This window comes from Amphiprion ocellaris, chromosome 4 (assembly GCF_022539595.1).
Source record: "Amphiprion ocellaris isolate individual 3 ecotype Okinawa chromosome 4, ASM2253959v1, whole genome shotgun sequence".
NCBI lineage: Eukaryota > Metazoa > Chordata > Actinopteri > Pomacentridae > Amphiprion > Amphiprion ocellaris.
Window position 1 is genome coordinate 5,103,388 of NC_072769.1, and position 26,030 is coordinate 5,129,417.

The 26,030-nt window shown below is 40.8% G+C and overlaps 1 protein-coding gene across 3 annotated transcripts in view; it reads right to left on the reverse strand.

Annotated features, from left to right (window-relative positions):
* The window catches only part of kcnh1b (potassium voltage-gated channel, subfamily H (eag-related), member 1b), an 89,808-nt gene that overhangs the window by 42,090 nt on the left and 21,688 nt on the right, over positions 1–26,030 (reverse strand). For all 3 annotated transcript variants that reach the window (XM_055009846.1, XM_023287918.3, XM_055009847.1), the window contains 2 exons: positions 21,393–21,785; positions 6,996–7,425 (listed from right to left, as the gene is read on the reverse strand). In XM_055009846.1, coding sequence (XP_054865821.1) covers positions 6,996–7,425; positions 21,393–21,785 — 823 coding nt within the window. The remainder of the gene's footprint in view (positions 1–6,995; positions 7,426–21,392; positions 21,786–26,030) is intronic.

The following is a 26,030-nucleotide window of genomic DNA, read 5'->3' on the forward strand; positions in this document are numbered from 1 at the left end:
AACAACAGCCTCTAAGCAGCAACCTACACGCTGAAAATGAAACGTTTTGATGAAGAAAGTTTGTTCAATAAGGTAGACGTGCTTGGTTCTTTCAGTGAATCATCCATTATAATCACAGTGCTCACTGCCTGGCATGCAAATATTCTACCGTAACAATTCATCTGTCCCCACTCTGCTGGGGCACCATCACTGTATCCTGGGGATAACACCGCCCAAGATGACCGTGATTGTTCTTTCCTCTATGGCAGAATTACAATAAAGTGCAGACAGATCATGTTCCAGCACTGAGGAGATAAGTCTGGAAGAAGCAAAACTACATGACATATACAGGAGACGCATACAGCAAACAGAGAACGGACCAGAGAGGCGATAAGCAGCAAAGCAGCAGTAGAGACTGTCATGCTGAGCTAAAAATGAAACAGATGCAGCTAAATAGTGTAAATATCATATATAAAATCCCCTTTTTTAAATAGTCATTAATTGTCTCAGAAGACTTGTCATGGTGATCCTTCACTAGCCAAACCCTCACAATGCTCTCTGCTTGACAACACAGAACTGCCCATACTCTACGGTGTTAATCAGAGAGAGTCAACCTCTTGCATCCAAGTTAATATATTTTTAATTGGTTTAATTATAAACAGGGATTAATAATTAACACCCTTAGTTTAAATTTCATTTAATTCTCCCTGAAATATATCAGGGAGGATGTGTCAGATAATGAAGTCATCTGACACATCAATAAATTATTGACAGAACTTTCTGACTCTTATGTTTTCTCTCCTCTGTTTATGTACAGAAGGATTATGGGATGCCATATTCATCTTGCCAGGAAAGACAGGTGAAGGATGGATTCCTCAATATCTGGAGGTCTAACAGGGTCGTTACTCCGCCAAGGAACAGCGGAGTTATGTGACGATGGGCGTACGTTTGTCTGTTAATCTGTCTGTCTGTCTGTGTAAAACATTAATCAAAAATGGACTAACAGATTTGGATAAAATTTTCAGGGAAGGTCAGAAGTGACACAAGGACCAACTGATTAGATTTTGGCAGTGATGCGGCTTATAATCTGGACCCACGGCTTTGTTAAGGTTTCCCATTGCGAGATATAGCAGCCGGCACAGCGTCGTAACCATGACATGAACACTGTGTCAGTTACCTGCTGACGATCACAGGATTGCGATCCGACAACAAAATGACTGTGATTTATCAGCTGGAAATCATACAAGGAATAAATGATTAAAGTGTGGGGTGTTTCTGAGTCCCGCTACATATTTAGGTCACGCAATGTAGCAAACCCCAACCAGACAATGGTGAAGCTCCTGATGTTTCACAAAGCCTTTATTTATGTTCAGCCATCAGCCTTATTTTGAACATAAATTCACCTTTCTGTCCTTCACTCCTTTATTCAGGAAACACCGTCAGAGCTTGTCCACATTCCAGCTAGGAGCTTCTAAGTTTAGACACATCCTTTACGTTAGACAGCAACAGCGTGGAACTGTTTTCCTTCCATCTTTACGTGAATTTTCAGATTTTTCTGCAGCGTCTTCGTCATGTCAAAAAACGCTTCTTAGATAAACACTTCCTGTGCTGCCGGAATGGTGACAAAATAAAAGCCTGCAGCATTAAAAATACACCTTCAAAATAAAAAAATGGAGGGAACGATTATTTTAACACTAGCAAAACAAAGGCTTGCCAAAAGTGATGAACTGATCAGCAGACCTTTAGAAGAGTAATTTACACTGAATTTGGTATAAATAGATAACATGCACATGCATAATACATGCCTGTGCTCACAAGGTCATTTTTTATTAAAGATTTCATCCGTCGGAAATGATACGTCAGCTGAACAGCCTTGGCGGAGTCCTGCTCTCTGAGTGCTTTTCTAGTTTTATATAAACTTAGTCTGAGAAACTCAGAGGCTCAAACATCATTTGCTTTGGTCTATGGATGACAGTCAGCTTTAAACAGTGATAGTGACCAAGTTTGAGAGGTCTTGTATTTATATATATTAACATCAAACTAGCAAAGTACACATGTAAATAAAGTTGATTAATTGGCCAAATCAAAAGAGGTGCTGTATTATTTATGAATAAATCCTACTTAAAATCACCTGTAGGCTTATTGACACATATCACAAACTATAATATCTGTCAGCGCCCAGACCTCGCCACTCCGCAGCAGCCACCGAGGTCCCGCTGCCGAGCCCTGTCTCCTGACCATCTCCGAGGGGGTCGACGACGCTGTCAACACCCCCTCACCCGTCCCCGAGGGGGTCGACGATGCTGACGATGCCACCTCACCCACTGTCGCCTTTTGGCTTGCTCTGGGGGTCAGGCATATGGGTTCTGTAAAGCGCCTCGAGACAATTTGACTGTAATTGGCGCTATATAAATAGAATTGAATTGAATCTCCGAGGGGTTGATGCTGTCGACGACGCCGCCTCACCCGTCTCCGAGGGGGTCGACGCTGTCGACGCCGCCTCAAACCAGCCTGGGTCAGCCGACCAACCCCCTGGCCGAGAGACTGTAGAGCCCGGGTCGGCCGACCAACCCCCTGGCCGAGAGACTGTAGAGCCCGGGTCGGCCGACCAACCCCTGGCCGAGAGACTGTAGAGCCCGGGTCGGCCGACCAACCCCTGGCCGAGAGACTGTAGAGCCCGGGTCGGCCGACAGCATCCCCGGCCCAGAGACTGTTGAGCTCGTGTCGGCCGACAGCATCCCAGGCCCAGAGACTGTTCAGCCCGTGTCGGCCGACAGCATCCCAGGCCCAGTGACTGTCAGCCTCAGTCTGCTGACCAACCCCCCAGCCAAAAGACTGTGACTGTGTCAGCTGACAAACCCCCTGCTCCTGAGTCTCCGTCTGCAGTGGCCACCCCTGCTCCTGGGCCTCCAGAGGGGTCCCGCCTTCGTCGGTCCCCAGCCCAGCCTCCAGAGGGGTCCCGCCTTCATCGGCCCCCAGCCCGGCCTCCAGATGGGTCCCGCCTTCGTTGGTCCCCAGCCCGGCCTCCAGAGGGGTCCCGCATTCGTTGGTCCCCAGCCTGGCCTCCCGAGGGTCCTCGTCTCGTCCGCCGCCGCCGGCCTCCCGAGGGTCCTCGTCTCGTCCGCCGCCGCCGGCCTCCCGAGGGTCCTCGTCTCATCCACCGCCGCCGGCCTCCCGAGGGGTTCCGCCTCCTTCGTCGCCGGCCTCCCGAGGGGTTCCGTCGCCGGCCTCCAGAGTGGTTCCGTCGCCGGCCCCCAGAGTGGTTCCGTCTGCTCCGTCGCCGGCCCCCAGAGGTGTTCTGTCTCCTCCGTCGCCGGCCTCCAGAGTGGTTCCGTCTCCTCTGTCGCCGGCCTCCAGAGTGGCACCCGGGCCGTCCTCTGGAACGGCCTCGTCTGCCCATCCAGCACCCGGGCCGTCCTCCGGCCTAGGAATATTTTGCTTTGTGTTTGACCAGTCTTTGAACTGATCTCTGGTCTGATTTGGTTTTGTTTGTATTTGCGTACCTTAGTGCCGCCCCAGACGGTTCTGGACACTTGGTTTTTTGTCCCTCCATCCACACCCCCTCCGCCCACCCGTCTCTTCTTGGACTTTTGTTTCTGTCCCTCCCTGTCCATCCCCCTCCTCCTCCCAGGATCACCCTGTTCGGGCACCAGGAGGTGCCTGTAGAGGGGGGGGTACTGTCAGGCTGGCTGGTGCCAGGCCTAGTTAGTGCCCTCCCCTCTCCTTCCTCTTTCCTTTTAGGGCAGCCCAGCAGTGCAGAAGAAGCAACAGGTGTTCCCTATCTGCCACAATTAGCCAGCTCATGAACAGGTGGAGTGCAACCAATCAAGCTTCATCTAGTCTGCAATATAACCAGACACCACCCAGCTCTCAGTGCCGGATCGTAACACAGTCCTTCTGGACCCACCTGTTCCTGCCATTTTTGCCGTCAGCACTGGACCCTGGTTATCACCTCAGAGACAAGGAAACACTCACCTGAGCCGACTCCCTCCTTCTGGTGTCCTTTCCCACTCACCTGTTGCTGCTTCAAGCCATCCACCATCTGGCCCGAAGCACACTGCTCCAAACCCTGGCTGCTACTGTGGTGAACCAGTTCTGAGCATTTCTAGTATAATTCGTGAGTGTGTAGTCCTATCATAGTTATAGCTCTGGTTAAAGAAGCACCGTAGTTTGAGAAGACTTCTGTTGTAGTCACCTTTCGCTATCCTTGTTAAGATAGCCTCGAGTTTAGTTTTACTATTCTTGAGATTGACATTTCTCGCCTAGGTGTTACCTACCGTGAGTTAGTTATTATTTTGTCTCGTTACAGTTCCGCCCGGCCCCCAGGTGCCGCTGTTAGATCCAGAGCCTTTTGCTCTCTATTTCCGTTTCCTGTTAAAATCCTAGTTTCTGCTTCTAGTGCTAAGAACCTTTGTAAATAAATCTGTGTTGCATTCAAGGACCGTCTGTTCATTTCCTGCACCTGAGCCACCCTGAACTCCGTAACAATATCCTTGAAATTTTGGGTTACTCTGCCTGTGTTGGATTAGTTTTACTCTATGCTTAATTTCACAGTTCCTCTTTGACTGCATTATGAGAAAATGTGCTTTGGCTTCAACGGGTTAAACCTGTAATCAATCAATATCTATAATAAGCCCTCAGCAGCAGTTTCATGGTTCAATTCCCAGCCGACCCGAGCTTTAACTGCATGTCACTCCTCTTTTCTTTCTCCTCCAGTTCCTATCTCTCTACACTGTCCTTATTGAATAAAGGCATACAGTCTAAGAAATAAGTCATTAAATTTAAAAGCGTAAAGAAAAACAGTATCAAATATGAGTATCAACAATTATCAAAAGATTCTGTATTGTAAAAAAGTATCTCTGATAGTTGTGGACCCTACAACACTCCAGAAATTTCTTTAGTGTCTTTATCCTTATTTTGAGTAGGATGTAGCTACAGACCTACCAGGACATTTTCTGTCACACAAGTCTAGCAGATAAGTTCCAGTGCGTAGAAACTGCCTTTAAAACAACTTCTAGGCACTGTAAATTAGATTTAAATTCTTATCCATCACATAATACCAGGAAGGCATCTCATTAGCTCAAATTCATTCTGCAGCAAGACGGCAGGTCCAAACATCTAGTCAGAGTCAGATGGTCTGACCTGAACAGAGCCCTGACCCCAGCATCACAGAGCCAGTCAGACTCTGTGATGGTAAGTTCACCTAGATGCTGAAAACAACCTACCTCAAGAAGCAACTAAAGAAAATAATAAAGCAGATGTAGGATCCACCAGCCATTATTACACAGTGAAACAGGACAAGAGCAGATTTTGTCTCTCTTTCCTGCCCTGGGTTTAACACCTTCACAGGCACGGATTGGAGACGGGGCTCGCTTTGATTAGTGAAGCTGAGACGCCAAGACACTGCAAACAAGACACTTTCCAGATCTGATATGAGGATGCAAACTGACGAATCAGCAGGAGAGCAACAGCCACTATCAGGACCAAATGGCTGCCAATACACATTCGGACTGACTCCTGAGCCATTGAAGGGGGGAGGCTCAGGAACCTGGATGACAACTTCAAGGACATTCCACTCACGAACTCTGGACTCACGTCAGAACCAACAAAGACACTCATCCCACAATTCTGGACTAAACTCCTTTTTATGTACATCCATTTCATAGAACAAGTGAACTTTTCAATAACTTCATGGTCAATCTACAACTTGCCTTGCCTTTAATCTTTTATTCCTTCCTGATTAGTATCAATATGATAATTTGTAACATGTCTGTCATTCACATGATCATATTTGCTATCGTTCTGATCCCCTGTCCATCAGTAATGCACCCAGATACACCCTGTTCACCAAATTTCAATATTGTTGGAGTTACAGACACCACAAAAATTACCTGAAAATGTAACTCTGTGAGGGACATCTGGACATCAGCCCTCCCTTGACGGAGGAAGTACCAGACCCCTGCTGAGTTAATGATATGCAAAGGTCCACTTTAAAAGATCACATCTGAAAGTACCACTTTGAGTCCTCCTGCACCATTTTGAGTCCTCCCAGAAGAGCCTCCCAACCCAAGAGTCCTCCATTCGAAGAAAGAGCTCTCCTTTACCATCAGAGTCCTCCTGCACCATCACAGTCAAGAGTCCTGCTTTAACACCAGAATCACCCAACCCAAGAGTTCTCCTACCTGAGAACAATCCAGACTCCGAGGCTCCACTCTGTCCACCGCTGTTCTGACCCACATCAAGAAAGGCCGACCAGACCATCCACCGAGGCAGCATCATCGTCATCATCATCATCATCATCATCCCGGCATGCAAGTACCTTTCAGTCACTGGAACTTGGTGCAACTTCCCCAAAATTTACAGGCTAACAAATTAGCCTACTATCAAATTGACGGCTGCTTTCAGGTGTGGTCTATTCATCCCTTTCCCTCAGAACACCATATTTCAAATGTAATATTAATCCTAATATTATGTTAAAATATTCTGTTCTCTTCCTTCCTTTTCCCATCATTCACATTTAACCCTCTTATTTGTTTTGTGTTGTTGTTATTCTTCTTAATGTGTGTTATTGTTGTTGTTATTGTTTAGTTTAATAAATGTACATAAATATAAGTTCAGTGCCTCAATTGTTTTGTTGTTCACATTTTGGTCCCTAACTTGTATAGATTCCAACTACCTCAGTTTTATACATGACCTGTCAAGCTAAATAATTCCCCTTACAATTCCTAAAGCTCTTCTTGACAGCACAACAAGAAGTGTTTCATATGCTGCATTATTATATTTGTCTAAACTAAATACTTCGCTGGTCGAATATCAGGTAGACTATGTAATAATTCAGCATAAAACCCTTAACCCCATTTAAGCAAACGTTTATTCTACATATCATACATTGCTGGAGAAACATTATTAATAATCTTACAATTACAATTGGTGGAGAAACTATTTAACCCCTACAAACATATATTAAGAAATCCTACACAGACTAGCAACCATGGAAGAAAATGACAATGACTCACATCCGATCATCATCATGGCCACGGCGAAGATCTTCTCTCCGTCTGTGTTTGGTGCAATATTTCCAAAGCCAATGCTGGTCAGACTGGTCATGGTGAAGTACAGCGAGGTGATATAGACTGAGTCTTTGCTGGGTCCTCCCTCCCAGCGGCCCGAGCCTGAGGCATTGAATCTGTACGGCGTCCCCACCGTCTCTCCTAGAAGGTACAACCAACTGTCCATCCTCACGCGGTTGGTGTCCTCGTCAATCACCTCGTAGTCTCCAATGCTGTACCAGATACAGGCTAGCCAGTGGGCCGCCAAGCCAAAAACGCACACCAGTAAAACCAGTACGGCAGCACCGTATTCTATGTAGTGGTCCAGCTTTCTGGCAACCCGACCCAAACGCAGCAGACGGACCACTTTGAGAGAGCTGAAAAGGCTGCTGATTCCCTGAAGAGGAAAAGAAACAGAAATAATTTCATTTATTTTGTGATATTTATTTCATTATTTTAAATTTTCAAGTCAAGAGAAACAAATATTTTTCCTCTTTCCGGGATGTTCTGAAACATTCAGATCATCATGAGACACAAAAGAACCTATTGCTCAAATGAAAATCAAATCACCAATATGCCAATGCTGGCCAACGTATGTCACACTCTATCTACAACAACTAAAAATATCAGCTTATAATATTTGATCAAACATTTTTACATTATATTACAAACTGTGTTACAGATTGTAATATCATGTAGATTGGGGGCTCTCTGTGTGCAGAGAGGGCACTTTTATTGATGCTTTTATTTTATAAATTCTTTTAATGATTGAGCTGGAAGCACAATGGACATCTGCGTGTTCGATTACAGACCGTTTCGTAGTCCCATTGTCACTCCTATTCTTATTTGCCTCTTTGTAAACGGTGCATACAACTTTGTTCTGATTGCTTTTAAGTCCGATTTCATGCCTAAAGACTATTAATTAATTGATTCATCCTAATATTAACATACTGCCAGATGAAGTGATTCACTCACCCTGGTTGGTCATTTGGTTGGTTTATTTACTTGATCTGATCAGTCTAAAGATGTCTCATGTTCTGTGATCTATGTAAGTCAATGGTTAATGTGATCCAAATTCAGACACAGAAGACACTATAAGGAAAATCATAAAGTCTGATTTTGGGTAAGCAGACACACAGTGATCAGTTTTATACATTATAAGATTATACACAAATGTGCTACTCCTTTTATATAGTATGCACGTGTTATTATGCAATTCTTATACATTGAATTAGCTACAATATTTTTCATGATATATTACATTTTGTCCTGTTTGTTTCATTATATTATAAAATGCAAAAAATAAATTTGAATTGCCAACAAAAAAGGGCATAAAGAGCTTAAAAAAAAAACATGTACTAGTGATTCTAGAGCCCTGATTTGCCTTTGAAAAGGGGACGTTTCTGCTTAAATAATACTCTAGATAGTCCCTCTTCTGTTAAAATGTGATGCTGATAGTTTTCAGTCTACATGACATAGTTTTCCAAAGGTTCGAATCCACGGTGTAGTTTGGAGAGAGTGGTTTAAGGTTGAGACTGAGAGGTTGCTGACTCAGTCTCCAGATTAGAAAGTTCAATCTGAACAGAGAAAGTGGAAGAGCAGCACTTGTCTGATCCTCATCATTTCTAGAGATGCACCCTTGAGCAGAATCACTGAGCAACTTTACTGAAAAAGAGAACTTGTCCAAACTTGTGTCCAGCAAGGATGTAATTCTCAGTCAGTCCAGGTTGGGTCAGATATATAGAGCAATACAGAACATCATTTACTGTCAGATCATGTACTCAAGTTACTGCTGCTGTGCTATGTGTGTACATGCACACTTCACTGCTTTAAGAACATGTTTATTAATGTCTCTGTAGACTCTGCAGTTACATTCAGTAAAACATGAACAACACCACTGTTTCTGACAATAATGTTTCATATTTGCCAGAGTGACCGTAATAGCTGCATTTTAACAGCCATGTCAATGTGTTATGTAAAAGATTCCCATTGATGGTGCCACCTGGACTCAAGCCAGGAATTGGTCTATCCCAGTTAGAATGCCTGGTGTGTGATGTTGAAAGTCCTGAAACATCCGACGACCCCAGGAAACATCACTGATGTGTATAAAAAAAAGAAGTAAAACAACCAAAAGACATGATGTTGACTAGTGATGTTGCAAAGCTCTGTGTGTGCAGACATGTCATGAAAAGCCCTGCTCTCTGCAAAAAATGTACTTTACCGCCTGGAATACATCCATTAGCAACAACATATTCTCCCCTCTGATGACTCAAAGTTTTACTCTTCTACATTAGTTTTTATGTCCAGAAAGGTTCTTAACTCTACTTATTCCAGTAAAGGAATCAGTGTCCCCAGAACCTATAAGGACGGACCCAAAGCCACCACACACGGCACCACACTCAAAGCTGTTGCGTTCACTTTGGCTTCATGGACATAACCAAGTGAATGACTGGGAGGGAGTGTCACACATTTCTGCTTTCCTGAACAAATGGAAATACAATAAATAACGGTAGAAACTAACAACAGACACATCAATTTACAGGGTTAAAAAAAGGATAGGATATATTTAATATTTTCTACTGTATATAAGTGCATGCTAACATGCTTATTATGATCATTATCTTTTATCTTCAATTGTTTGTTGTGCTGGTGTGCTAACATTTCTTGAGCATGGAGTTTGCATGTGTGGGTTCTCAGGCTTCCTCTCACAGTCCAAAAACATGCTGAGGTTAACTGGTGATTTCTCTCTCTGTTTAGTCCTGTGATAGACTGGAGGCCTGCCCAGGGTGTCCCCTGCCTTCACCCTGAGTCACTTGGGATAGATTCCAGCCCCCCATGACCCTAATGAGGATTAAGCGATGGATGGATGGATGGATGGACGGACGGATGTTGTCATGAACCAAAGCACTGGACAAATAAAAATTTTGACTCGATGGTGTTATAAAAAGTCACAAAAGATCACAAAAGCCAAATTTGTGTCCACATTTTCATGGCAGTCCATTGAACAACTGTTTAGATGGAGCTAGGCTGTTTCCCTAGTCTGAAATGTGGTCATGTTACAACCTCTTTATTTTATTGCACGTCTTTATTTGAAAGTAAGGCATCCTCCAGCCACGTTTATGGGAGAAAATATCTCAAGTGCAGTAGGCTGTACAACTGATTTCATGAAACAAATGGTTCTTGACTGAGGTTGACAGTTGAATTTTTTACTTGCTCTCTCTGTTCTCCATTAGTATTTTCCAAGTTGGGATGAATATAGCGTGTATGAAACATGTATAAAGAGTGTATGAAACATGTATGAAGCATGTAGCAGCTGCCACCTACAGAAACATCTTGTTTGACTCATCTGTCATGTCACGCAGCCTTTCATCAGACTGCTCAGCCACTCTCCATCTCCTCTCAACAACACTGTTTCCTCACCAGGGATGCACCCAGAATGCACTGCTGCTTGATCAGCAGCCCTCACCGCTGGCACTGAGAGACACAGAGCACTCTCACTGTGACTGAAGGGGGAAGGAAAAGGTGGATTTCACCCTGATGGGCTGTAGCGATGGGGTTAAATCTCTTGACACATCTCCCTTCACTCAACAACTTTGTTTTTCTCTTTTCTCAGTAGAACATAACACGGGATACTAAATAACACTTCATTGTTTCTGTTCTTTTCCTCTGATCACGACATAATTATCTAATCACTGGGACTTTGTTTTCCTGCTGTCAGGGATGAATTGTCCTAATAAGAAGCTGTCAGGGCTGGTTCTCTTTTTATATTGAAATCACAGCTTTTTGAACAAACTAGGTACATAAAATGGACTTCTAGCCCAACATTAGGATCTGATTACATTTTGATCTGAACAGACGCAATCATGATTTTATGTTCTGAATTTAACAGGTGATGATAACAGCATAAGTAAGTGTTGATAAATGATTTTTATTTCCCCTCTGTCTCCGTTCTGAAGTACTATGATGAAAAAATGCTGGTCAATACCTGATTCTTCACAACAAAAAATAGATTAAAATGAAATAAAAAGTACACAATACTAAACAATAATGTGAGGTGTTTTTAATACCTTCTCATGAGGGAAAGCATTTTACATTCAGACACAGTGTGTGTCTATAATGTTATCGGTTGTTATTGTGGAGGAATCATTTTTGGACTGAATTCATCAACAAGCCACTGAGAACACAAAAATATCTAAAACAAACTACAAAAACATGTAAGCAACACACATATAAGCTACGGTTGTATTGTTGTGTTTTCTGCAGTTGGTACAGGGGACAAATGACAGACATGGTTGTTCAGGACCTGTTGATATCTCTTCTGTAAGTTCTACAAGCAGTGGCACTGAATTCATATTTTCTGTTTTGGTTTTGCCTCCCAAGCTAAATCTAAACAGTGAAAGAGCAATTTAGCAAACAGTTGTCATCTGACTTTATCGCTGCTCTGCCATTAAAAGTATGGGTTGCTGCTATAATGCTGATGCCAAGTGAGCTGTAAAGATAAAGACAAACTCTTTTTCTCTTCAACCAGCCAAAGTTTGGAACTGAATTTATTAAGGAACACTATTGTGTTGTATTTCTGGTTCACACTGTTGTAAGCTATAAAAACAGTGGACAGCTTGCAAGGAGACAAGAAGTTGTTCATCCAGACATAATTTATTGATGCTTTAAGCAGCACAGAGTAAATCAGGTCGCCCTCACTTGGGTTAAGTTGAAAAATATGTTTCATGGAGGAAAACAGGTGCAATTCTCCAGAGATGCTTTGAAATTGGGCTGTTTGTATCAAAGAAGAAGTAGGTCTTTTTCCCCTTCTCTGATAGTGGAAAAATTATCCCAAAATGATCAAGACATTACATGACTTTTCCGTTATCTTTGGGGTGTCGCCTATCATTTGGGGGTTAAAAACAAGTTTACAGAAAATGTTTGTGTTTGTGGACACAGAATTAATAGACTGTGTAGTGCTCTTCATGTTGAACTGTGCTGGTGAATGAGCAGAGTGCAGCATCTTGAAACAGATGTGCAACAGACTCCTGTGCTGTTAGTTAACCTTACAGCAGTTTAAGATAAATGGGATTATTCTGCTCAAAGAGGATTCCCCCTTCGTCTTTTCTATTATCTGCTCTGAACAAAACACTGGAGTGATGTGGCATAGGAGTGATTTAGAAGATAGGGAGGGCCGGTGATGGTCACACACATGCACTAAATATTAAAATATTTGGCTGCAAGACTAAAATATGCATCAATCTCATACAATGTTGGCACCTCTTTTGTGGAGTTAAACAATGAGAACAAATGCAGACAAAAAAAAAAAAGATATTTTTGTTGCTGCACTGGACGTTTTTGACACATCAGCACTTTTGCAGTCCTCAGTTTTGACCTTTCTCTCTGTATCTACAGGAAGTAATTACATGCTGTGAAGTCACTGGATGAATGTAAAACAGTGCGCTCCATCATTTTGATTAGGCTCTCAGAAGCCAGCACGTGCACTGCATCGTCTTTAATTTCACACCTCAGCTGGATAGACCATCGCTGCTGTGGGTCACAAATGACTGCACAGCACTGGACACAAACAGACGGCATTTCTGTACTTAATGACTTATCTTGATACTTTTTTACAAAGGAAATTATTGAGTATGAGTTTCTTTCCTCGTAGGCAGCTCTGGGCAGTGCAGTGTGAAAATAAAACTGCAGACAATCGAATTTTACTTCAGTTAGATAATTTATCGCAAAAAATCACTGCCATACAAGCAACACAAGAGCTAAAAATGCAGATATTGTATTGCATCTACCAGCAAACTGTGTAGTCCCAGATCTCTGATCCATTGTAACTACTTAAAAAAACTAATTACTGTTATTTTTACAGTCTATGATTTACAGGAATTATGTGTTTGTAAGTTTGTTTGTTCCACTATTTATATTAAAATAATGAAACATTTACAGTTGAATATATTTAAGTATAAGGCAATATTTAAAATGTAAGGCAGTTAATCCAACAATCACATAATTCACTAGAGTGAAAAAATGAGATTATAGCTACTGATATCTGCTGAGCTCATCGCCTCAGCGCCAGCCAGCAGTTTAGCTGATTTTTCCTTCTTGACCATGAGCTGATCTAGCTGCTGCCTTATCTGAAGTGAAATAAGAAACTGAAGAATCAAAAATAATACTTCATGCAAATTGAGGCTATTGCAGCACTTAGCTTTGGTGTGACATAGTGTTTTAGCAGAGAGTGCAGCAGGAGTCCAACAGCACACAGATTACCCTACATTTAAAGGGAAGAATATATTTATATAATATATATATATATATATATATATATATATATATATAGAATTGATGTCAGAATGTCAGACACAGCTTTTAACTCAATTTTCACCAAATATGTATTTATTTGCTCTACCTCCTCATGACTAAATGTCAGTACATACAATTAATTCACATTACGGTAATTAACAGACGGTAATTTTGTATCACACATACAAAGGTCTAAAAATGATTTGCAAGTCACATCCTAAAGATTAATAATTCCATGCAAAATATATATATACTGGCACAAGTGTCTTTTTCAGTTTAAGCAATAACCATAATTATGTGAATGAAATCAAGTGAGAATCAACCAAAACATTTACTAAAGAAAGGGGTTAATAATAAACAGCTCCAGTGAATTTGAATCCAAGCCATCTCTATAAGGCCCAAAAACATGTCCAGCACTAAACAAAGTGAGCTGCTGTGAAGAAAAGCATTTTTTTTTTTTTTTTGTAATTGAAGTTTTTATTCCATGTTTTTACATTTTAACCACAGAACACAGACAAAAACACCCAAACAACAAAATGTGAGGTTCAGTACAAAACCAGCTGTCGTAATGCATTAAGTTTGTATTCAGTTTGTAGACAGGAAGGTGCAAAAATTGTCCCATTGTTCCATCGCGTCTTCATTCCTAGAGGTTAGTCGTCCTAACATCTTCTCACAGGCCACATTCTCAGTCATTTTTTCTTTCCACATTTTCAGAGTTGGGGAATGAGGATCCTTCCATAACTTTAGGATCAGACATGCACATGTCACAAGAGCAGTATTTAAAACTCTAAAACTATGTCTGTTTAACAAGGGCACCTCTGTTCTATCTCCTAATAAACATAGTCTAGGTGATTTGGGTACATTACAAGATAACCAACTCTGCATATAACTTAAAACATTGTTCCAAATCGGAAAAACCAAAGGGCACTCCCACAGAGCATGCATCAAAGTACCCTGAGCTTTCTGACATTTCCAACACAGATCATTTCTGCTAATACCCATTTTATAAAGTCGAGAGGGGGTATAGTAATATCTATTGAGAATTTTATATTGAATGAATTTTCCCTTGGCTTCTCTAACATATAATCCACAATTTGACATAATTGAATCCCAAATATCGTCATCTATAAAACAATGTAAATCTTTTTCCCATATTGCTTTTAGACTTTTAATTGTGTTATTATTTGCCCAAGGGCAAACGTTATACCATTTAGAGGCTTTACACAGTAATGGAGGTAATAGCAGAAATGTCTCTACTGGGGTTCTCTCCTGTGATTTATATTTTCCTTTTAAACAATCCCGTATCTGTAAATACTTCCAAAAGTGGCCATGACCCTCTAATTTGAATTTCTGCTTGATTTCATTAAATGTCATAAAGACATCGCCCTCAAATAAGTCACCAACAGTTCTTATACCTTTTCGTAGCCATTGTGCCCAGTAGATAGACTGTTTGCCAATCTTAATTTTGGGGTTGTTCCATAAAGACGAGTACCTCATGACATACGGATCAAGCTTGTATTTTCTATGTACCTCCAGCCATACCATTTTGGAAAATTTTAAGATTGGATTTTCAAACTTGTCTTTGTTCAACTTTTGAGATAAAGTTTCGATTGGCGTAAATGGAGAAGTAAGTTCCTGTTCAATTAAAATCCAATCCAGGTCAACTTTCCCCGCCCAATGTTTGGCTAGTCTAGACATTTCGAAGGATATACTGTAGTGTTCCACATTGGGCAGGGCTAAGCCCCCTTCCTTTTTCGGCTGACAGAGTCGACTTAGGTTAATGCGTGGTTTACGACCATCCCAGAGAAAGTGTTTTATCATGTTATTGTAATTTAATAATAGTGGCTGGGGGATACATATTGGTAACATTCCGGTATAGTAATTAATAAGTGGGGTTATGACCATTTTCACTGCATTTACCTTCCCCCATAATGTCAAATTTAATTTACTCCATTTATCCAAATTTGTCTTAATTTTGTTTATCAATTTGCCCATGCTGTCAGCCAAAATATCCTCAATGTCTGGGTCCAACTCAATTCCTAGATACTTCATCCCTTTATGCATCCACCTGAAATTGAAACCAGACACAGAGCCGTGACTGCAAGATTGAGAGACTGGCATGGCTTCAGATTTTTGCCAATTAATTTTATACCCAGAGTACATTGAGTATTCATCAATAACCTCTAGCAGAGTTGTAATAGAGTTAGCAGGGTCTTTACTTAAAACCAAAATGTCGTCTGCGTATAAAAACAATTTGTGTTCCCTTCCTCCCCCCAACACACCTCTGATTAGTGAATTTTCTCTAATTTGAATAGCCAAGGGCTCTAGAAAGATGGTAAATAAAAGAGGGCTTAAACTGCACCCTTGACGGGTCGATCTGGAAATATCGAAAAAATGGGAGAGTACCCCGTTAGTAAAAACGGCTGCCTGTGGCTTGGAATACAGAATCTTAATCCAGTGACAAAAATTGTCACCCAAACCAAACCTTTTCAGAGCAGTAAATAAAAAAGACCATTCTACCCTGTCGAACGCTTTTTGGGCATCTAAAGATATGGCTAACACAGGATCAACGTTGTTTTTGTTCAACCATAAGAGATGTAACAACCTTCTCATATTATCAGATGCAGATCTGCCCTTGATAAACCCAACTTGGTCTTTATGTATAATTTGTGGTAACCCAGTTTCTAATCTTGTTGCTAGTATTTTAGATAATATTTTACAGTCAACATTTATTAAACTTATTGGTCTATAATTGGCTGGGTCCGTTACGTCTTTGTCAGTCTTCGGGATAAGTGATATTATTGCCTGATTAAAACTTGGAGGAAGCAACCCATGTTCAAAAGCTTCATGAAATACTCTTGTTAAAAATGGGCAGAGTGTGTCTGTAAATCTCCTGTAAAATTCAGCCGGAAAGCCATCAATCCCCGGTGACTTTCCAGTTTTCATTGCATTAATTGCCTTCTTTACTTCTTCCTCTGTTAAGGGGGTTTCCAATTTGTCCTTTTCTTCTTGTGAAATCTTTGGTATTGTTATTTTATCAAAAAATTCATCTAGTTGTTTCGTGTTAGTCTTATTTTCAGATGTATAAAGGTTTTGGTAGAATGTTTTAAAAACTGTGTTAATATCAGATGACGATGTAACTAACTTATCATCTTTTTTAATTGCTGTAATAACATTTTGGCTATCTATTTTTTTAAGTTGTCTTGCTAATAGTTTCCCTGTTTTTTCACCATTTTCATAGAAATGTGTTTTAAGCCGGAAAAGTGCATATTCTGCTTTCTTGTTATATATGTCATGAAGATTATATTTAAGTTTACAGATTTCTTTAAATTTAGTTTCGTTGAATTTTTCAGCTAATTGTTTTTCAAAAATACATATTTTTTCCTCCAAAGTTTTAATCTTGTTCTTATTTTCTTTAATTTTCTTTGAGCAATAACCCAAACATTTTCCCCGGACAAATGCCTTGAGAGCATCCCACACTGTGGCTAATCTATCAGTAGACCCAACATTCACCTGTAAAAAATATTCTATATCTTTTTGTAGAGATAGCACAAATTGTTCATCCTGCAGTACACTTGTATTTAGTCTCCATCTACCTCTATTGACTCTCTCCGTTTGCAAGTTTATACGTAATTCTACAGGAGCATGATCGGTTAAGGCAATGACACCTATTTTACTGTTCACCACTAGATCAACACATGCATTGGAGATCAAAAAATAATCTATTCGGGAGTATGTTTTGTGTGAATGAGAATAAAATGTGTACTCCTTTTCCAAGGGATGAACAAGTCTCCAAATATCTTCCAGGCCAATATCTTCTCTTAGAGATTTCAAAGCCAATCCTGTTTTAGTTGTTAAGGTTGTATTGATGGTGCTTCTGTCTATATATTCATCTAACACATTGTTAAAGTCTCCACCTAGCAAGATATGTCCCTCTATGTTCCCCAACATCTCATTGATTTTGTAAATAAATTTAGGTTCATCTCTATTTGGGGCATAAACATTACACAATACTACTTTTACACCATTAATAAGTGCTTGGAGACACAAAAGTCGCCCATCTTCATCCTTAAATTGTTGCAGTAGAACAAAATGTAACTTTTTATGTATAAGTATCATAACACCACGACTTTTGCTTGAAACCGAATTATGAAAAATTTTGCCCACCCAATCTCTCTTTAATTTCACTGCTTCATTTTCATTTTCAAAGTGAGTTTCTTGAATGTAAGCAACGTCAGTGTCATGAGACTTAAGATAATTCAGTATTTTCTTACGTTTAATTGGTGTGCTGCAGCCATTTATGTTCCATGAAACTATATTTATTCCTGTGCTACCCATTACTCCACATTTAAACGCTCTGTACCTCCCTGTCTGAAATAATTAAACATACACCGACAGCTTAATATGAACCAAAATATAAACAAAATTAGTACCTCACATTGAACGCTCTCAAGAGAAAAAACAAAACAAAAAATAAATGGCGCTGTTCTAAAAAGGAACATGACAGCGCACATGCCCAATAGGCGAAGCTTCAAGTAGTCTCTGGTCCGTGCGGGTCCCGCAGACAGCGTCCTCGGCTCCTCCAGCTGCCCAGGCTGCACCCCAGTGATCCTGTCCCCGTCATTTGGAATTATTTCTGGACTCTCTCCTGTCCGCTACTTTTACATCCTCGTCAGGCCAGTTCACTCTCAATGTAGTCACGTACAAATCTCTGCGCTTCCTCCACATCATCGAAGCTCTTTCGCTGTCCTTTCCATGTAAATTTGAGTGTTGCGGGATGTGCCAGCGTGTGTTTCACCTGATGCTGCCAGAGCGTTTTCATCACTGGGAAGAATGGTTTCCTTTGCTTTGCGCGTTCTGCAGTCATATCCTCGTAAATCGACAGGCGGCAATCATTCCAGGTAAAACCTTTCTTTTGTTTAGCAACAGTCAGGACTTTATGACGTGCAGTGTAGCGGAGAAATCTTATCATTATGATGCGAGGTGGCTGGTCCGGTCTGGGGCGGGGTTGTAAACTTCTATGGCATCTCTCGATTTCAAACTCTGCTCCGGTTAGACCCAGGCCATCAGAAAGGATCTTCTGTACATAATCACTCAAACCTCCGCCAGTCTCTGAGCCTTCTTTCAATCCAATAAGCCGTACATTCTTTCTGCGACTTCGATTTTCTTGATCTTCAACTCGAGCCCAGAGGTGCTTGAGCGTTTTAGCGTATGCGCTGTTGTCCTGAGCCATAGTAGTTACCTTGTCTTCGATATCCGAGATGCGGCCCTCGGCTTCGGCCATCCGGACCTGGGTCGCACTCAGAGTGTTCTTAAGTTCAGCCATATCAGACTTAATAAACGACACATCAGCTGCTACTCCAGTCATAATTGCTCCCATTTTTGTCATCTCCATGAATAAGGCGCTCATATCCGTGTTTGGAGTTTCTCCGGTGTCAGCAGTGTTAGCATTAGCAGTGTTAGCTGTAGGAGAGCTAGCAGTAGCATCCCCAATGTTCATCGTTTGCAAACGAGTCTGAACATTCTTTTTCTTCAAATTTGCAGTCATCCTCCACAAAAACGTCGAGAACCCTGCCTTGAAATTACGTTTGGAGAGAGTTTTAGTTGCCAAAAAATAGAATTAGGTTGACGGGGTTCAGAGCTCTCCTACGGCGCAGCCATTCCCTGATACCTCACCACGTGACTCGAAGAAAAGCATTTTGAACAAAAAATGAATGTATTTAAGAACCACTCTCTTACTCTTTTTGCTCGGTGAATATAATAAGTTGGTGAGTAAATACAAAAATATAAAAAACTTATTTAACAAATGACATTGAGAACAAAAATAGCTGAAAGCCTTTCCTCTAACAAACCAAAGTGCTGCTGCTGCAGGGCTCATTCTTTGCTGCATTCACACCAGCAGTGTGTGTATTTAGTTGGTTGTATTTAACTCTGGCAGTATTTAAATGTACATATTGGACGTGATACGATCACATTTGTTTTTGTGTTGCACAAACAATGCAGAGAATTAAAAAAAATAAAACAAAACAAAAACTAGTTTAATTTCAATCATAAAATAGAATCACAAAATATTTTCTAAATAAATAGAGTTTGCTTATGATTGTGACATTGGCGACAATAACAAATATATCTATAATTGAGATAAACCAATTGAGTTTTTTCTCAGCATACGTCCACTGTTACATCTGACAGTGTGACACCACCTACTTCAGGCCACGATTGCAAGCAGCTTGCTGGACTTCCTCGTCACCAAAACACCATTAGAAGCAATGTGTGTAGCCGATAACAGGCTGCTTCAGTCCTGAACAGACTCCAAATGATTGAGCAGTAAAAACAATGGACTTGACTAAAACTACAGGCTGAAAAACAGATGAAACCCTCAGTTGACACACCCCAGATGATGGACACATGTCACCAGAAATGTTTTAAACCACAGAGCCTGTTATAACTATACACTTCTGGTTCATGTCACATCCAAACAAAAAGAGAAAGCACCACCACTGTGATGTTTCAGCTCCACACTGCAATTAATCTGAATGAGAAACAACTTGATACACGGTGTCAGCTGTAACTTAATGTGAACCCCCTGACTGTGTTACTAACATCCAGTGAGGAAGAAGCCAAACTTCGAGCTGTGTCCAGTGACAAGATAATTAATAAGCTGAGACCAGCTGCTAGACAAACATGTCTGAACCTAATCTGACCAAAGAAAACTGTGGTTATTTTAAATTACATGCCATCTTTTTGTTATTCATTCACAAGTTTTGATTCATTTGCCATTTCTATTTCGGAAATTATATGATTTGAAACCATTTCTCTCTTTTTGTCTCTGGTAGTTGTGACATAGCCTGGAGGTATAACTTGGGTCACTACTATAGAATTAAACCCTGACAAATGTGGAGGAGACCAGGGGGTATTGCATGGCTCTGCAAACTGCAGGTCATTTGATCTCAGACCATCCTGCTTCTTTCTCTAAGTTTGAACACTCGGTGGCACTCACTTAGCAACATCATAATGCTTTATGATGGTGGCGGAAACTGCTCTCACTGATGCTTTGGATTTTTTAAAAATTTCTCCAAAAGAAAAGCCAACATTTCTATGGGGCTCTACCAATTAGCCTAGTTTCTTCTCTGTTTTATCGGAATTTCTCAGCACATAAACTTACAGTAGTTGTTCTCTGCGAGGTTCTTACTGTTATACAGACAGAGAGCTTTTAGGGAACCAACAAAAGTTGAGACACCCAAAGGAATCATTTGCATTAATGTCCAATGCAATTTCTATTGTGTAATTTATTCCACTGCAGAAGAAAAGCAGCAAGTTGTTGATTTGTTACTTCATCCCTGCAAAGGCCTTTGTCAGCACATTTCACCACTGTGGAACAAAAAAAGGGTTGCCTTTACTTGAAGGAGTTTGATGGCATGGAGGAATAAGACATACTAGACTTTGATCTCCAAACGATACTCTGATATATTGTTTATTGGTCTGAATCTGCAAATGACACTTAATAATAACAACAACTATATAAATGCGTTGTAATCCTACAATAAGTTTAATCAAAACCAATTAACTTAAACATAAACCAAATTTGTGAGACAAAACGGTTTTTGGTCTGATCTAAACTGGCTATGAAAATCTCATAATATTGATATGAGTATTGGAAACATTTTCATTAACTGAATCCTTGGGGTTTTACTGCAATAGTGCAGCCAGGTGTGGTACATTATATTACAGCCAATATGCTGCAATATTAGGGCTATAAGGACTGAACGGCATCAGGATATGCTATGTTTTTATTTGTCAATATCAAAGCACATCAACTCTCCGGACAAACAGTAGCCGTTTCGAGTTTGCTCCCCAGATTGGCACATCCTGACTACTGTTCACTTAATAGTCCATGCTATGACTATTCTGTCTGCTATTCTGTCTGTATGATGCACCTGCTGTGTGCTATGAACATTGTTTGAATAGCATCTAATGGATCGGTCATTGTTCCTGAGTTCTTTACTTCTTTACAACGTTTAAGGAAGCTGTTGTATTATAAAATTTTAAACAAATGAACAAAAGTCCACTGACCTCATCAACATTCTCAAAGGCATTGATGACATCATAAGGCAGGCAGGACAGCAGGTCAATGACGAACCAAGTCTTCACATAGTTCATGCGAATAAGTTTTGGGTCAGAAATCACTTCTCCGGCTGGACCAACGAAGGTGGTGTGGAAATTAAGGACGATGTCGACGAGAAAGATGACATCCACAATGCTGTCCACTACCAGCCAGGTGACATTGTTCTGCTTGGTTTTGAATGAGACATTGTAGGGAACCATGATGGCGGTATAAAAGGTGAGGATGAGGATGACCCAGTCCCACGTAGTTTTGAAGAGGCAGTAATGTAGAATGATGTGTGGTGGCGTCTTCGGCGTTTCCTGTTTGTATTGAGGCAAGATGTCTGAACCCAGCTGGAGAACCTGAGACACACAGCAAATATCACAATCAGAGACTCAGGCAACAAAGCCATTAACATAATGGGACAAACTCTTCATAAAGACAATGGAAATACAGCTCAAGTTGATCAAAACAGCCTGAAAAAAATGTCTTTCAAAACAATGTTTCATAAGATATTTTCTGTTCTGCCACCTCTGTGGTTATTGTTTAGTTAAGAAAAATACCGGTTAATGTTAGAGATGGCAGTCTTGGGTAAAAAGCATTGAAAAAAACAACTGCGACAGGTCAGTTGTGGCCTGCTCTTGACTGTTGAGTCAAGAGAGAGCTAATGGCATTCCCACCCTAGGAGCATAGTCAAATCATTTGTCAGGTTTTATGACAGGCAGTTAGTGCTGTCAAAAGTTTTATAATTCAAGAATGTTAGGACATAATGTAACTGCAAATCCAATTTAAAAATCTGAAATAAAAACATTCTGAGACTACACGTCCCAACAGTATAAGTTGCGGCCCAAGAGAAAGATAATCATTCAGTTGTTCAAGGAAAACTTGCCACAACGTATTATATTGTTAAATTTGCATACTCCCTGGGGCAGTACTGGTATTACAGTAAGATGTCAGTTACTATTATGGCACAAGAATAACAATTTGATGTGTTGGAGGAAAATAAACAACATACCACTTTTTGAGGACCAAAGGGAAATCAGCATAGACTACAAGCACATTAGACAACGTTGACTAGCGTCTTAACAACATGTCTAAGCAGTCAGGGTGGCAGCAACAGGACAATAGGTCATTATTTGCTCAACCACAGTTAACAAACTGTAAAAAGCAAAGTAAGTTAAAGGTCCTATGCTGTTCTTGTTTTTTAGCAAATTAATGAAAGTCTCACATGTCCCCAGAATGTGGTCTCAAGAAGGCTCTGGCAACCACTGGATGGGGGACTGTGTTACTTGTCCAGGGAGAAATGCTGACCCAGACTAGGAGTTGTTGGGCAGTGAAAAGAGCACTTTGAGGAACTCCTCAACCCAGTTAACACATCCTCTGATGAGGAAGCAGAGCCAGAAGACTCGTGGGAAGCTTCACCCATATCCATGGCAGAGGTCGCTGAGGAAGAAATTCCTGGGTGTGAGGTGTAGAACTGATTCACCCTGACATGTTGAAGGCTCTGGACATTGTTGGGCTGTCTTGCCTGACACATTGCTTCATTGATGCTTGGACATCGACACAGTGCCTGTGGAGCGGCAGACCGGGGTGGTGGTTCCCATTTTCAAAAAGTGGAACCAGGTGTATTCCAATTATTGGGGTAGCACACTTCGCAGTCTCCCTGGGAAATTCTACAATCCTACAATTTCACTTAGCAGACGCTTTTATCCAAAATGACATACATCTGAGAGTAGACACAACACAAGCAAGGATGTAGTCAGGAGAAAACAAGCATCAGAGGTACTAGAAATTTATTTTTTTGTAGTCTGTCAAGTGCAAAGGTGTTGGTGCAGCATCTGCAGCAATGTGTCCAGTGTACTGAGCCATCACTGAGCTGGAAGGCGAAGTTCACAATCTACCAGTTAATCTTGCCAACACCTGTGGTCATGAGCTCTGGGAAGTGACCGAAAGAATGAGACTGCAGGTACAAGGGGAAAAAATTTGTTTTCTCTATAAGTTGGCTGGGCTCAGCCTAAGAGATCGGGTGAGGGGCTCGGACATACAGAGGGAGCTCGGAGTAGAGTTGCTGCTTCTTCGCGTCAAATGAGCCAGTTAAGGTGGTTTGGACATCTGATTAGGTTGCTTCCTGGGCAACTTACTTCTGAGGTTTTCTGCACAGGTCAAGCTGGGTAGAGACCCCAGGCTCGACCTGGAGGGATTATATATCTTACCTGGCTGGAAAAATCATTGGATACCTTATCACCAACATGAAACCCACTGAAAGAATGCTGATTTTGACTGATTGATTGATTGATGCAGCTCAACAAAAGATATGCATTTCATTGAATGAAACAGGTGTTAAATATTTATCTTATACTATAATCTAATAAAGAGAACTCTTTAAAAGTCCAGTGTGTAGGACTTAAAGGGATTTATTAGCAGAAATAGAATATAACATTCTGAATTAAGTTTTCATTAGTGTGTAATTACCTGCAAATATGAACTGTTGTGAAAGTTTGTATTGTGTAAGTTTGCACTAGTAACTAATGAAAATCAAGTTTACGCTGCCATTGCACCAGATGCAACGTTTATTGTCTAAATTTTCTATTTTGTTTTGAAAAACTCAAGATTCAAACTTATTACCACCCAAAGTCATGTTTGGGGAAACTATCTTTAGTAATAATTAGCTGTGCCACTATCTGTCACTGTCATGTTCTAAACTAGAATTTTCAATAGGCACTACACTAGTACATCTATGAGATGCAGCACAACTCCACACTAACTATGACAACAGTGGCACAAGTAAACTGATAACATAACCAAGTATCTCTTCAGACTAAATTACTGTCAAGTTTCTGTATTAAAGTTGTTTGTCATAGGTTATTCACTGTCCAGCTAAAGAGAAAGTAAAAAGAAAACAAATATTATCATTCTATGGCCCATTAGTCCTGTGACACTCACCACGCAGGTCTTTGCAGTGAGTCTCAAACAAAATATCTCTTTTCCTTTATTAGCAGTGTATACACAACATTTGCTTGATCAAACTTGATATGGACAAGCCAAAACCCCTCTCTTTCATAAGAAAACTTACGTAATAGTGCAAGATAATCTGTCCTTGACAGCTTCTAAATCACAATTGCATGTGCAACACAAACAGTCCCTGAATTCCTTCATTGTACCTCATACCAGCATATAACTCTTAATAGGTGACGTTTGGTCCAAAATGACTTTATCATAACGTTGCAGTGCTCCAACATTTCAAAAACCTGTCCATTTCCAAGATGAGGTATTTACTCAGTTTCTGAAATATCTAATCCTGCCACATGGTCTGTTTATTATGTCACATCACGTAAGCTATAACTTCAATTTAATATTTCCAGAGTGAGATATTTCTGAACATCTAATCAGTGAAAAATCAATTTTTTCAGTGTGTACAAGAATCCAGAGGAGTTCTGGTGACCCATGGATGACAGAATATTCAGGAAGAAACAGGGCCAACCTCCATTTTTAATAAGTGTGGTTGTCTCAGTCTGAAAGCAGGCCATCAGTAAACAGGAACTACTTCAATGTTCTATCAGCCCATCTGAACACTTTTGTCTGACAAATAACAGGATGGCAGAGGTGCGTTCAGCTGTTGATGCTGTTGGCATCATTTCAGATCAATTTAAAGGAGCTCAATAACAGCACCTCTTATCTCACGAGGAAACAAAACACGAGTATTCAACAGAATCTTCTTATACTGTCATATCTGTTCTGTCTTATGTCATACTGCATTAAAGACGATTACTTTAAAGGGTCAGTCAGTTTCTCCAGTGTTCCTAAGAGAAGTGCAGTCATTCATAATACATCAGGTTCAACCATCAGCTCAGCTCCTGGAGGCTGGAGTGGGTCATCTGTTATGAAGTCTAAAAGAAACAGGAGCAGTCTTTCAGTTGGCGCTGAGGTAACTGGGGACTCGGGTGAGGCCACCTGAAGGGAGTTTCTATTGCATAAATATAAAATATCTGGGAAAAAATGTACACAAATGCAAGCATTCCAAATTACACATTTGCATACAGGCTACAAAAGCCGAAGTTTCCACTTTTTGGACAAGAACCTGCCATTGCTGCTAGTCAGCAAAAATAAAACAGATTTACAGATTCAGATAAGTGTACATTTAAAGGCAAAATTTCATTTTACAGGAGAGCAGCTGGGTAGTAGGGCTGGACCCGAATATCCGAATATTCTGTCCTGACGGTGGTATCCGAATATTTAATTTGAGATCCAAATATTCGGACGATGTCACGCGATTAGTATTCGTCTCATCAATTCGCCCAACGTCGGACGTTACGATATGAACCCATCCTAATATTCTGATTTCGAATATTCAAATATTCGTCATTAATCGGGGCCGAATATCCGGAGCCCCGAAACTGCTATTCAGGCCAGCCCTACTGGGTACACCAACATTTACAAACATCTTTGAATTTCTTTAGTATTAAAAGTCACACAGAAAGGAGAGATGAGTGATCCTTCATTGCCCTAGCAAGAGACAGTTCAACAGTCCCAACAACTCGAAAAGTAACGCTGTAGATAAATTAGGTAGAGACAAGAGTGTTGTGCAGAGACTGTGACTACTTAAGCTT